The sequence below is a fragment of the Moschus berezovskii genome, chromosome 11 (genome assembly GCF_049115385.1).
Source record: "Moschus berezovskii isolate FMDL1 chromosome 11, NW_MosBer_1.0, whole genome shotgun sequence".
In the NCBI taxonomy this organism is placed as follows: Eukaryota; Metazoa; Chordata; class Mammalia; order Artiodactyla; family Moschidae; genus Moschus; species Moschus berezovskii.
In genome coordinates, this window is record NC_142470.1 from 33,235,215 (window position 1) to 33,250,280 (window position 15,066).

The following is a 15,066-nucleotide window of genomic DNA, read 5'->3' on the forward strand; positions in this document are numbered from 1 at the left end:
TTTCACTCATTTAGTCTCTATGTTACTGTGCTTGTGCTCTGCTTAATCGCTCAGTCATATCCGACTCTTTGCAACACTATGGACTGTACTCCGCCAGGCTCCTCTGTCCATGGCGATTCTCCAGGCAAGAATACTAGAGAGGGTCGCCTTGCCCTCCTCCAGGGGATCTTCCCGACCCAGGGATCGAATCCATGTCTCCCTCATTGCAGGCAGATTCTTTACCATCTTAGCCACCAGGGAAGCCCAGGAATCCTGGAGTGCATAGACTATCCCTTCTCCAGGGGACCTTCCCAACCCAGGAATTGAACCAGAGTCTCCTGCATCGCAGGCGGATTCGTTACCAGCTGAGCGACCAGGGAAGCCCTTCTATGTTACTACCTCAGCCTAAATATTTTAAGTTGGAACCATTAAACATGAATTATTCAAAACCAAACCAATGATTTTAAGAAAGAATGCTGACAAATGTCCAAGGGCATTTAAAAAATAAACCATCATTAAATCATTGTAGCTAATTTTAATGACTAAACATATATTTTTATGAGAAACACTGAGAAAAAGAATGTTAACAGCTAGGAAAGGAAAGTTCCATCCCCAGCTGATCAAACAAAAGGTTACTAATCTAATTGATCAGACTTTTGCAAGGCATTTATTAGGCCGTGTTTGCTAGTGGAAAAGTAACTACAATAAAAAAAAAAAAAAAGTCAGTGTATCTGGTATAACTCACTCTCTTCAAACTCTCTCTCTCTTTTTTTTTTTTGCCTCCAACAGCACTGTGCAGTTTCATTAACCATTCAAGTACAGTAGTGTCTGTAAGATCGGGACAGAATTGGGATTTAAAGGGAACAGATATTCAGCATCTAACAAGTTGAAAGAAGCCACTACATACTCTTTTCACAGACATGTTTTCACGGACCCAATACAGTACTAGCCATTAACCCTGCACACCAGGTGTACTGAAGTAGAAAAGATGCAACAACAAAAACAGCTACATTAGAAAGACTTCAACACTTTAGAAAAAGAGTAAAACACTTTTCGCTTCTCCCCTTTTGCCCCTAAAACAACATCATACCATCTGGATCTACCTATACAGTCCCACATCAGCTTCTAGAATATTTGTCAGAGGGCAAAAGTAAAATGACACTGGCCAGTACAGTCTTTGGATATTTAGGAAGGGGAGGGGGAGAAAGTCAGTTCTCAGAACAAATTAGTCAGCTTCAGTCTCATCAGCAGGATCTTTGGATTCTTTGTTCTTCCACACTTCTTCAATGTGCTTGTCCTTCTCTCGCAAACGCTCCAGTTTGGCAGCCATTTGTGCCTTTGGGTTCTCTTTGTTGGCTTCCATCTTGTGGGTCAGCTTCTCTTCCGCCACTGTTGTTCTCCTCTAAAGCTTTCTGAAGCACTTCTTTCCCGTGCTCCCATTTCTCAGCAAGCTGCTTCAAGACCTCAGCTTCATGGGACTTGCGTCTTTCTTCTGCAGCTTCTAATTTCTTCTGAATTTCCTCCAGGGAAAGATCCTTCATCTTAGCAGGGGAAAGGGGAAATTCTGGGACAGATTCTTTTGATCGAGGGCTGAGAATCAGCTCAAAAGCCTGGCCTGAGGCACGCTTCTCTAGTTCCTTCACCTGGATATCAGAAGAAGTCATGGTGAAGAGAAGACAAGAGACTGGCAGTGTACTCTACATGATTCAGTGGCAAGGAAAACCCTGCTCAGTCCGAGCCTCCTGGTCATACTCTCCAAACTCTTTCTCTAGTGCAGTTAGAATCAGATTAGTCACCACAAAAGATGAAATAAAGCAGATACCACGCAAGTTCAAAGCTAACTAGTTTCAGAAAATAGAAAACTCCAAATGCTTCAGTTTGCCAGAAATTACTATCCTAAAGTTTCAGGAACCAGTCAAGAGTCAAGTATCACTCTGCTTTCCTTTGCCAGTCTGATCCTTAAGAAAATACATCGCTCTAAAAGCAATAGGGGAAAATGTACAAATAGTAGTGGGGCTTCCCTGGGGGATCAGATGGTAAAGAATCTGCCTTCAATGTGGGAGACCTGGGTTCAATCCCGGGTTGGGAAGATGCCCTGGAGAAGGGAATGGCAACCCACTCCACTATTCTTGCCTGGAGAATTCCATGGACAGAGCAGCCTGGAGAATTCCATGGACAGAGCAGCCTGGAGGACTATAGTCTACTGGGTCCCAAAGAGTCAGACATGACTGAGCAACTAATGCTTTCACTTCACTCATAGATAGCAGTGGGCTATTACAGAATTCAGAAATTCTAAGAATTTCTGGCCAGACTATCATTTCTTAAAAATCTAACAGCAGTCCAAAAACAAAAATAATTTTGAAAGGGATTTCCCAGGTAAGAACACTGGAGTGGGTTGCCATTTGCATTTCCAGGGCATCTTCCCAACCCAGGGATTGAACCCTGGTCTCCTGCCTGCAGGTGGTCTCTTTAGATTGAGCCACCAGGGAAGTTATATCAATAACTTTCAGTTCAGTTCAGTTGCTCAGTCGTGTCCAACTCTTTGCGACCCCATGAATCACAGCACGCCAGACCTCCCTGTCCATCACCAACCCCTGGAGTTCACTCAAACTCATGTCCATCGAGTCGGTGATGCCATCCAGCCATCTCATTCTCTGTTGTCCCCTTCTCCTCCTGCCCTCAATCCCTCCCAGCATCAGACTCTTTTCCAATGAGTCAACCCTTCGCATGAAGTGACCAAAGTTTTGGAGTTTCAGCTTTAGCATCAGTCCTTCCAATAAACACCCAAGACTGATCTCTTTTAGAATGGACTGGTTGGATCTCCTTGCAGTCCAAGGGACTCTCAAGAGTCTTCTCCAGCACCACAGTTCAAAAGCATCAATTCTTCGGCGATCAGCTTTTTTCACAGTCCAACTCTCACATCCATACATGACCACTGGAAAAACCATAGCCGTGACTAGACGGACCTTGGTTGGCAAAGTAATGTCTCTGCTTTTTAATATGCTATCTAGGCTGGTTATAACTTTCCTTTCAAAGAGTAAGCGTCTTTTAATTTCCTGGCTGCAATCAGCATCCGCAGTGATTTTGGAGCCCAAAAAAAATAAAGTCTGGCACTGTTTCCATTGTTTGCCCATCTATTTCCCATGAAGTGATGGGACCAGATGCCATGATCTTAGTTTTCTGAATGTTGAGCTTCAAGCCAACCTTTTCACTCTCCTCTTTCACTTTCATCAAGACTTTTCAGTTCCTCTTCACTTTCTGCCATAAGGGTGGTGTCATCTGCATATCTGAGGTTATTGATATTTCTCCCGGCAATCTTGATTCCAGCTTGTGCTTCTTCCAGCCCAGCGTTCCTCATGATATACTCTGCATAGAAGTTAAATAAGCAGGGTGACAATATACAGCCTTGACGTACTCCTTTTCCTATTTGTAACCAGTCTGTTGTTCCATGTCCAGTTCTAACTGTTGCTTCCTGACCTGCATACAGGTTTCTCAAGAGGCAGGTCAGGTGGTCTGGGATTTCCATGTCTTTCAGAATGTTCCACAGTTTATTGTGATCCACACAGTCAAAGGCTTTGGCATAGTCAATGAAGCAGAAATAGATGTTTTTCTGGAACTCTCTTGCTTTCTCCATGATCCAGCGGATGTTGGCAATTTGATCTCTGGTGCCTCTGCCTTTTCTAAAACCTGCTTGAACATCTGGAAGTTCACGGTTCACATATTGCTGAAGCCTGACAGAATGTGGTCCACTGGAGAAAGGAATGGCAAACCACTTCAATAACCCTGCTGCTGCTGCTGCTAAGTCACTTCAGTCGTGTCCGACTCTGTGTGACCCCACAGACGGAAGCCCACCAGGCTCCCCCGTCCCTGGGATTCTCCAGGCAAGAACACTGGAGTGGGTTGCCATTTCCTTCTCCAATGTGTGAAAGTGAAAAGTGAAAGTGAAGTCGCTCAGTCGTGTCCGACCCTTAGCGACCCCACGGACTGCAGCCTACCAGGCTCCTCCATCCATGGGATTTTCCAGGCAAGAGTACTGGAGTGGCTTGCCATTGCCTTCTCCATCAATAACCCTAGAACTTCACTAAAATTTTACTATACTAATATTCAACAAATCAGGTACTCTAGCCTCCCATATCAGAGAAGGCAATGGCAAGCCACTCCAGTACTCTTGCCTGGAAAATCCCATGGATGGAGGAGCCTGGTAGGCTGCAGTCCGTGGGGTCGCTAAGGGTCGGACACGACTGAGCGACTTCACTTTCACTTTTCACTTTCACACATTGGAGAAGGAAATGGCAACCCACTCCAGTGTTCTTGCCTCGAGAATCCCAGGGACGGGGGAGCCTGGTGGGCTTCCGTCTATGGGGTCACACAGAGTCGGACACGACTGAAGTGACTTAGCAGCAGCAGCAGCAGCCTCCCATATATTTCCCTTCTTCTGGAGCAGTCCAATCTTCCCTGATCTATATAAGAAGAATCCACATCCACTAAGTATAGCCCTCGCTTTTTTTAATATTTCCCCTATGTAAAGTGAAAGTGAAAGTCACTCAATCGTGTCCAACTCTTTGCAACCCCATGGACTATACAGTCCATGGAATTCTCTGGACCAGAATATTGGAGTGGGTAGCCTTTCCCTTCTCCAGGGGATCTTCCCAACCCAGGGATCAAACCCAGGTCTCCCACATTGCAGGCAGATTGTTTACCGTAAGCTGAGCCACAAGGGAAGCCCAAGAATACTGGAGTGGGTAGCCCATCCCTTCTCCAGTGGATCTTCCCAACCCAGGAGTCATATGAGGGTCTCCTGTATTAAATTCCTGATCAGAAAATACGTTAGCTTTCCAAATACAAAATAGAAAAAAGTGAAGAAATTTAAATGATTAGAATATCACTTTGGAAATTCTGAACTAGAAAGAATTCAGTTCAGTTCAGTCACTCAGTCGTCTCTGTCTCTTTGAGACCCCATGGACTGCAGCACACCAAGCTTCCCTGTCCATCACCAACTCCCGGAGGTCGCTCAAACTCATGTCCATCGAGTCAGGGATGCCATCCAATGATCGAGTCCTCTGTTGTCCCCTTCTCCTCCCACCCTCAATCCTTCCCAACATCAGGTCTTTTCCAATGAGTCAGTTCTTCGCATCAGATGGACAAAGTATTGGAGTTTCAGCTTTAGCATCAGTCCGTCCAATGAATATTCATGACAGATTTCCTTTAGGATGGACTGGTTGGATCTCTCTGCTGTCTAGGGGACTCTCAAGAGTGTTCTCCAACATCACAGTTCAAAAGCATCAATTCTTCAGTGCTCAGTTTTCTTTATAGTCCAACTCTCACATCCATACATGACCACTGGAAAAACCATAGCTTTGACTAGATGGACCTTTGTTGGCAAAGTAATATCTCTGCTTTTTAATATTTTGTCTAGGTTGGTCATAGCTTTTCTTCCAAGGAGCAAGCATCTTTTAATTTCATGCTACAGTCACCATCTGCAGTGATTTTGGAACCCAAAAAAATAAAATCTGTCACTGTTTCCCCATCTATTTGCCATGAAGTGATAGGACCAGATGTCATGATCTTAGAAAGAATTACTCTTCATTATTATTCATTTCAAGAATATTTCATTATAAGAAATAAAATAGTGTCATTTTAATATTATACTGATGTCAGACAATGTTTCAAGTTCATCAAGAAATGGTAAAGAGAGTCTTAACTAAATATCCAGGCAGAATTCTGGCCCCAGTTAGAAAGCCCAGTGAAAGTCCTAGACAGACAGGAATCCAATGGGACACTGGATACCCAAGAGGCAGAGGAGAAAGATAGGGAAAGGACAGAAAGGATTAACCCTTCTTTGCACAGTATGGCTCTACTTATTAATGAGAAATAGATATGGATGTTCTGCAGTATAATCAAATCCCAAGGAAAGCAAAGAGTCAAATGGAAGGCTTTTATTGTATCTGTCTGTATCAGAAGCCTACATCAAAATCTCCACAGGAGGAAGCTGGAATCTTCATTCCTAACAAATAAAATGTTAGTTCAGAGCAACACAGGATTATCTAACTCAGTTTAAAGGTCTGCCTCATGCACCTCTCAAATTTTATCTCACACTCAAGGAGTTACATCAGTCTGGACTACATGTAATTACCCAAACAAGACAAGGCCTCTCACCTCTGGGCCTCCATAGACGATAATGTCCCAGCCCTTCCTTCACCACATATGGGGCTGACTCAGCCAGGATATCGCTTCCTCCCAGATTTCTTCCTGGACACCACTGGCTTCCCTTAACATGGCTCCTATTGCCTATCATTCTTGGTTCCCATTTCCAGGAAAACAAGATCCAAGAAGGCAGAGACCATGTTACCACTGTACTATTCTTTACAATATGCCCCAAAGTAAGGCATAATAAAACCAGCACCTGACTGCTGGTCAGGAGATCAAACCAGTCCATCCTAAAGGAAATCAATCCTGAACATTCATTGGAAAGACTGATACTGAAGCTCCAATACTCTGGCTACCTGACTGCAAAAAGCCAACTCACTGGAAAAGACCCTGATGCCGGGAAGCATTGAAGGCAGGAGGAGAAGGGGATAACAGAGGATGAGATGGTTGGATGGCATCACCGACTCGATGGACATGAGTCTGAGCAGTCACCAGGAGATAGTGAAGGACAGGGAAGCCTGGCATGCTGCAGTCCATGGGGTCACAAAGAGTCGGATACAACTGAGCAACTAAACAACAACTAAATATTTACTGAATGAATAAACTACTGAAAATTAGGAAGTTCTGGAATGCCTGGTATAAAAGACTCTGATCTGTTCTTTTCCGAAAAATATAAGGTCAAGTCAAAAGGTTATACAGCTGTAGACACTAGCAAGGAAAGGCTGATGGAGGGAGATAATAAAAGTAGTGGAGCAGTCAACTCCTTTTCCTGTGTAAACATGTTGATGCTTTTAGCCCTCTTCAAGCAGGGCCAAGCATTCCAAAGGTGTTCCAGGAAGCCATAGGATGTGGTGGAGACCAATGAGAGGCATGAGGAAATACATTTACTTTGCTGAGAAAGGAATCTAACTGGGGAGATAAGAAGCAGGGAAGGAGAAAGAAGAGGTGAGATTATAAATCTAATAAATGTATAGTAACATTTCAGACACGACTGAGCGACTTCACTTTCACTTTTCACTTTCATGCATTGGAGAAGGAAATGGCAGCCCATTCCAGTGTTCTTGCCTGGAGAATCCCAGGAGCCTGGTGGGCTGCCCTCTATGGGGTCGCACAGAGTCGGACACGACTGAAGCGACTTAGCAGCAGCAGCAGCAACATTTCAGAGCTGTCCAAAAACTTTTACAAGTACTTCTAATTAAGAAAAAATATTAAAAAAACAATTAGGCTGAATAAGTAACAAATATGAACATGAATGACTTCCTCATCTTTTTCTTGGCAGTCCAATTAGAAACCCTAGGGACCAAAGATAAAGCCAGAGGTCCCAGAAGAGAGGAAGGTACAAATAAAATCAAGATCACTGAAGGGTGACTCTCACAGCTGGTGAATTAGGGGGAAAAGTTTTAAAATCCCACAAAGGGAAATGGTAGAGACACATGGCTGATTCCACCAAGATTTAATTTTTTTTTAAATAATGTCAAGCAAGGAAAGTGATAACCAAATAGGCTGCATAAAACAAAAGTGGATTATACAGAATAAAAATAAAATTTAATTTGTGGGCTTCAAAAAACACAAAAAGTAGCATCTATTTCATAAAGGAGGTACTCTAAAGCATTCTAATATTCTTATATTACTTTGAAAAAAGTTATAAATATTGATAGGATTTGGACTTCATTTTCATTGATGTTAAAATTTCTGGAGTAACCACAAAAAGAACATACAACTCACAATTAAGTAGAGGAAAAAAGTAGAATGGGAAGAAAGGAAGCTCAATTCATCTAAGAAAAGCCAAGGAAAGAGGGAAAAAACAAAACACAACAGAGAAACAACAAAACTGAAGCACAAAATATAAAGGGAGAAAAATGAAACATATCAGTATTCATAACAGCATTCATAACAAAAAAAATTTAAAGAATAAAAATAAATATACTGTACCAGGCATGCTAACCAAAAGAAAACTGGTATAGCTATATTAATATACAACAAATCAGACCTCAAAGCAAAGTGTACCTATTTAATAATAAAAGATTCAATTTTCTAGGTAGAACATTTTAATATATATGCATCTAAGAACAAAAGCCTCAAAACACTGACAGTACTACAGGGGGGAGATTTTAAATCCATGATCAATGAAGAGATTTTCAACATCTTCCAGTAATTAAGATCAAGCAATCAAATGAGTAAGGATAAAAAAACCTTAATAAAATATAACAAGCTTGATTGAGATAACAGAGAAATCATGCATATTATTTTCAAGCATTCAGGGAATATTCAGAAAAACAACATAAAATATCAAGAAACACAAAGATTCTAGAGTGTTCCTCATTCCCTGACCCATAATTCAAGCTAAATATTCTTATAATTAAAAATATCCACTTACTAGTTTAAAAGGATACTTCTAAATAATTCATAACAGAAATAAGAAAACACAGAAATCTGATAATGAAAATAGTATATATCAGAAGACATACCTACAAAAATAGAAAGTCATGAAAAAGTTTCAGTGCTTACATAAGAAACAAAAAATAAATATGAAAATAAACCTAAACCTATAAAAATATAGAACTGCTTAAAGTAGAAAGAAGAAAATAATAAACCATGTAATAACATTAAATAATGAGGGAGAAAACAAAGATTCAGGGAGAGGACCAATAAAGCCAAAAGTTTCTTGGAAAAAAAAATAAAAGCGACAAAATTCTGGAAAAGTAAAAATAAAATCAGAATCTCTGAACGTCAAGGCCTGGCATCAAGTATACTATAGACTCAACTAGGAAGCTTTTATTTTGGTAACAGAGTTGAGAAACTATCACTTATCATTTTTCTTAGTAATTTTATATCATATAAAAATTATAAACTATCAAATTTCTACATAATTTCTCCTTTAATAAATATTTATTGAGTTGATGGGCTACCATGATAAATACATGTGATTCTTACTTTCATGGGGTTAAAGTCCAAAAGATAAAATATTAAGCAAAGAGACTTCATGCTCCCAAAGCAGGGGGCACGGGTTCAATCTCTGATCAGGGAACTAAGATCCCACACGACATACAGTGCCATCAAAAAAAAAAATAACACTCAAAGAATGAACAAATTAATTTCATCACTGTTTAAAATAGGAAATTTAAAGATACTGTCCAAAAACAGAAAGGCTTAAGAATACTACTGAGTGGCACAATAATAAAGGTAGCTATGACAAAGAAATCATATCGCCTGCAAATTCTAAAATATTTACTTTTTGGCCCTTTAAGAAAAAGACTGTTGGCCCCAGAATTATGTATGTTAACAGAGTAAAGGAGAAATATACGTCACTTCAGTTCAGCTCAGTTCAGTTGTTCAGTCGTGCTCGACTCCTTGTGACCCCATGAATCACAGCACGCCAGGCCTCCCTGTCCATCACCAACTCCCAGAGTTCACTCAAACTCATGTCCATCGAGTCGATGATGCCATCCAGCCATCTCATTCTCTATCGTCCCCGTCTCCTCCCACCCTCAATCCCTCCTAGCATCATACTCTTTTCCAATGAGTCAACTCGTCGCATGAGGTAGCCAAAGTATTGGAGTTTCAGCTTTAGCATCAGTCCTTCCAATGAACACCCAGGATTGATCTCCTTTAGAATGGACTAGTTGGATCTCCCTGCAGTCCAAGGGACTCTCAAGAGTCTTCTCCAGCACCACAGTTCAAAAGCATCAATTCTTCAGCGATCACTATATCTCAATTTTTTAAAAAGGAGAAATACATTCCTCTCAAGAGAAGCAGAGGCAAATGATAAAATTCAATACTCATTCATGATTTAAAGAAAATAACAGTAATAACACTTGGTAAATTAGAACAGAAAAGTAGTTCCTTAACCTGATAAAAGGTACAAAACCTATAACAAATATCATTTTAACAATGAAATATTACATCCATTCCCATTCAAGTCAAAAACGAGACAAGAATGACTGCTATCCTCCCAACTCTTAACTATAATATCTGTATAGTCAGTAGGTCATGAAAAAGAGGTATAAGTATTGCAAAAGTAAGAGTCAAAATGGCCTTTCTTTAAAAAGTATACAGTTCTGTAGAATGTACACCACCAAGAATGAAGCAGAATGTAAACCACAGGCTTTGGGTTGTTATGATTTTGCCAATGTAGGTCCATCAGTTGTAATGGATGTTCCACTCTGGTGTGAGTGTTGACTGGTGGAGGCCATGCATGTGTCAGGGCAAGGGGTATACATGAGACAGCTCTGTTCCTTCCTCTTAATTTTGCTAGGAACCTAAAATTGCTCTGAACATTTAAGTCTTTTTAAAAAGCGATATACATGTAGTTATCTATAATACCTAAGTAGAAGTCTATAAACTAACCATTAAGAGTAATGAAAGAGCAGAGAGAAAGATCATTAGATTCAGAATCAAAATACTGAAGTCAACTCAACACCTGGATGACAGGGCCAAGTCATCAAAGTGGCAAACAGTGGTTTCTGCATCCTTAGAAGGTAATTATGCTGGAGATTTGGGGGTGATGTTGGAAATAAGAGTGGGGCTTCCCATAGCAGATACCATAACCACCAATGCAATTCTTTCTGTGGAGAAATAGAGGTGACTCTTGCAGCCACACCCACCAAACATCTCCCAGACCATCCATATTCTTGAGTTTGTTACACAGAATGGTAATTTGTATGAAGTTTGTGTCAGCGATAACGTTCACTAAGCAATCAACCCAATTCTTTGAAGAATACCCAATTTTTACTTTAAATATCTCCCCAATCATGCTCTCTCACATGCCCATGAGAGTGCATGCCAGATAATTCTTAATATCAAGAATTATTGTTCATTTGGTTTCCATTTTTGTCAGTTTTCCTTTAAAATGAAAACAGTATGGGACTGTGTTTTGTTCTCCCCTATATGGCTCAGAGGGTAAAGAATCTGTATGCATTGCAGGAGAGGCAGGTTCGATCCCTGGGTGGGGAAGAGTCCCTGAAGAAAGGAATGGCAACCCACTCCAGTAATGTTGCCTAGAGAATTCCATGGACAGAGAAGCCTGGTGGGCTACGGGCCAAGGGGTCACAAAGAGTCAGACACGACTGTAACCCTAGCACCAGTAATGGTGCCTGGAACACAACAGATTCTCAGTAAATATATTAAAAATTCAATGAAAAGGTGACCCCTTTGCTGAAGAATATAGGAATATACAAGAATAAATAACAATATATAGTGAAGTCGCTCAGTCGTATCCAACTCTTTGCAATCCCATGGACTGTAGTCTACCAGGCTTCTCTGTCCATGGGATTTTCCATACAAGAATACTGGAGTGGGTTGCCATTTACTTCTCCAGCAATATATAAGAATGTTTTAACAGAAGATTTTAAAGGGTCTACAGTAAAGTTACACACCAAAGTACACATTCCTGCTTCTACTTCTTCCTACAGCTCCAAGTGTTGTTTTAACACAGTCCTCTCTACACTGGAGTCTTAATCTACAGTAAGGTAATTTATATAACATATTATTTATCATCACCTGCGAGCTCATGGTAACAATGGAGTTACTGCAAGAGGTCTACACTGACTGGCATGCTTTAAACTCACAGATATTCTAGGTAACATATTTGTCATTATTTATGACCTTGCATAAGAAAGCAACTCAAGTTAATTCAGTCAAAGTAATGCTCTGGCTTGGGGTCCAACTGCATGATTCTTTAACTCCCATTCCTCTCTTTCTAAAATTTGTAACATAAAACTTCTGATTAAAACTCTGATTTGATCGGGGGGAAAAAAAGACATTCCCACACATTAATACAAACAAGGATTCCAGAAGACTCACGCATTTCTATGAACAGCTGCCTCTTCTCTGCCATAGTTTTCCGCTTGTTCCCACTTTCCTCAATCATCCTAGAGACAAAGGATACGATAAACAAATGTGTAAACAAATGTGTAATTTGACAATTCCACCAAGTGCTTATCAGTCTGTTGCAGAGAGGTACAGGAAACCAAGCTGTATACGCACACATTAAAAGGATACCAATAAAAGTAAAGTGGAAGCCCAAGGCAGAAAAAGACAAACTGTTGTCCCTTTATTTGACAGCTTCTAAAATATTATAAAGTCAATACTTAAATGAGCTCATACACTTGCTTCATGTGTTGACAATATGGGGCCACGTCTTATTTTTAACTTTATTTTCTCTAGAGTCCTGGATTAGTCGAGACAATTTACCCATATTCCTACTGTTTTACATAGATAAACATGTTATTAAAAATAATTTAGATAATAATTATAATGAAAGGCTATAATAATTATAATGAAAGGCTATAATAATAAAAACATTGAAATAATTAGCTACACATAAAATATTTTATTTTTATATTAAAAAATACTGAAAGAGGAATTTATGCACAAATTCAAAGAACTCCTAAACATAAGTTTTTAATCACATGACTTACGCTATGCCAGTCACTTTGTTTAAAAATAAAACTCTTTCCATGCATTATCTCATTTAATTCTCCCAACAATTCTGAGTGCTGGCATTATTATTACCCCATTTTATAGATTAGAAAACAGACGTCTAGAAAAGAACACTAACTTGCTTAAGGACACAGAATGCAGAAGCAATAGAGCAAAACTGTAACTCTTTCATTAAACTTCTTTCACAACTTTTGTTTCTAAATACATTTCAAATCTCTATGCTTAAAAGGCTAGAACACAATAGCCCACTGCATGGACCTTACTGATGTAAAATTTGTGACAATTTCAGCTAAACTCTGCCTTACACTATGAAGTAAAAAATATCTACAAATAGCATATGTTAAATAATTCCCTAAGCAGATTAAACTACTGTAGATCATGGAGTTATTTACATAACATTCTCAAATGTGTTATAATCATAAATTAAACGATGACTACACAAATTACATATCCATTAAAACAAAGTGCCTGCTGAAAGTTTAGTTATAGCCTAAAGAAAATTTTAAAATGTAAATATATTCCTTAACATTCTGCAATTAATATTTTGATCATTAAAACTAACTATCCCTTTTCTAAATCACTATAATGTTACCAAATAGTAAGTGATGGTTACCTAACGATTTGCCCCCAAGAGGAAACAGTTTTAAACAGTAGGAAAGTAAGCCAAAGAAAAAGCAACCAGAAACAGCAAAAAAAATCTAATGAAATATAAGTCCTAGAGAAAAAGCAAGAGTTGAGACCAGTAGCCTATAATTATAAAGAAAAAGGGTATTCAAAAACCTCCTCCGTCCTATCCAAAAACTTGGTCTCTCACTGTGTATTACAAAGTTTAAATGCTAAACACAAATTAAAATAGAGAATCATAATATCCTTTTTAAAATATATAATTTACTATATTTCTTCTACTTTTTTCTTTAAATCAATTTTTCTCAAAATAGAATCTAAGAATTCCTGGGGATCCCTGAGTTCTTCAGGACAATTTTCTAAATTTTATCTTTATTTCCAGATTAATCTTGAAAAAACTAATAACATATTGTACTGCCAATGCCACTTCAGAGCCCACATCTACATGTATGAATGCTGTAGCGCTGAAAGCAAGAGGTCATGTAAAGCAGGGATAATTAAACTAGAGAAGCTATACTACCCTGGACCAGATCTGTTTTTGCAAATAAAGTTTTATTGGAACACAGCCACACCTATTCATTTATCTATTGTTTATGGATGCTCTCATTCGACAAAGGCTGAGTTGAGCGTTTTCAACAAAAAGCATCTGGCACGCAAAGTCTAAAATCTGGTCCTTTAAGAAAAAGTATGCCAACCCCACCTAAAGCAACAGTAATTAATACTGCATTACTACAAACGATTGGCTCAGTTCGGTTAGCATGTTCCCATGTAAAAATGACAACAATCATCCCACATTCCACAAGGGTTTGAGTTTCACTTCCATTATCAGAAGTTTATCCTTGGCAACTGCCTTATTAATTACTCTAAAATTCATTCTTCATTGATATATACGTTTAAAATTTTGGTAGATATTGCCAAATTCCCCTCCAAAATGCTGTGTCAGTAAACATTTACGAATAATCTTCCCCCAGGAAGTTTTAGATATTACTAAGATACACAGCACAAACTGACCTTGTGTATTTGTGCTCAGTCATGTCCGACTCTTTGCAATCCAATGGACTGTAGCCTGCCAGGCTCCTCTGCCCATGGAATTTCCCAGGCAACAATACTGGAGCAGGTTGCCATTTCCTTCTCCAGAGGATCTTCCCGACTCAGCGATCAAACCTGTATCTCCAGCATTGGCAGGTGATTTTTTTTTTACCACTGAGCCACCTGGGAAGCCCTTATTCTCCCATCAAATTATACACCTGCACGGAATGTGTGCTGGAGTTATTTAAGGTTGGTGAAAGTAAATATCACCAGGTGGACTGGGAAAGAATACAACAGAATCCCAAATACCACCAAACAGCTGGTGAGTTTATCCTTTTTTCCTCTTGAACCCCTGGCTTGAAATCAACACAGCATGAACCCCTGAACCTAGCACACAGAAGAATCTGGGAAAAATCCTCTAGCTACAGCTAAAAGGGAAGAAAGAAGTCTAAAGCCAATCCAGGGAGAATGGGAGAGACTTCCCAGCACTTTCTTCCTCTCTCTTCTTTTTCTTCATTTTCTCCCACTCCAGCCAAGCAGCGGCAGTAGCCAAGCAGTGGCAGTATCAATAAAAGCAGCTACCCTGGGAAACTACAGGAGTCAAAAATTTGAAGAAAGATGTATCATCTAATCAGATGGTCTAATCAAAACCCCAGCAGAATTTTTTGTAAATACAGACAGTTCTAAATTGTATATGGAAAGCTTAAAGGTACAGACCAGGTAAGAAATTTTGGAAAGGAAGAATAATGTTGGAGGCACGTACTATTCAATTTTAAGAATTACTAAAAAACTACAGTAATCAAGACAGCATGATATTGACAAAGGGACAAGTACACAGATCGACGA

The 15,066-nt window shown here is 39.5% G+C and overlaps 1 protein-coding gene and 1 pseudogene across 1 annotated transcript in view; both read right to left on the reverse strand.

The window, feature by feature from the left end:
* The window catches only part of DTNB (dystrobrevin beta), a 256,908-nt gene that overhangs the window by 211,886 nt on the left and 29,956 nt on the right, over positions 1 to 15,066 (reverse strand). The window contains 1 exon segment of the mRNA XM_088841232.1: positions 11,929 to 11,996. Coding sequence (XP_088697358.1) covers positions 11,929 to 11,995 — 67 coding nt within the window. The 5' untranslated portion in view covers position 11,996.
* On the reverse strand, positions 1,051 to 1,999 carry LOC148776114 (stathmin pseudogene; annotated as a pseudogene).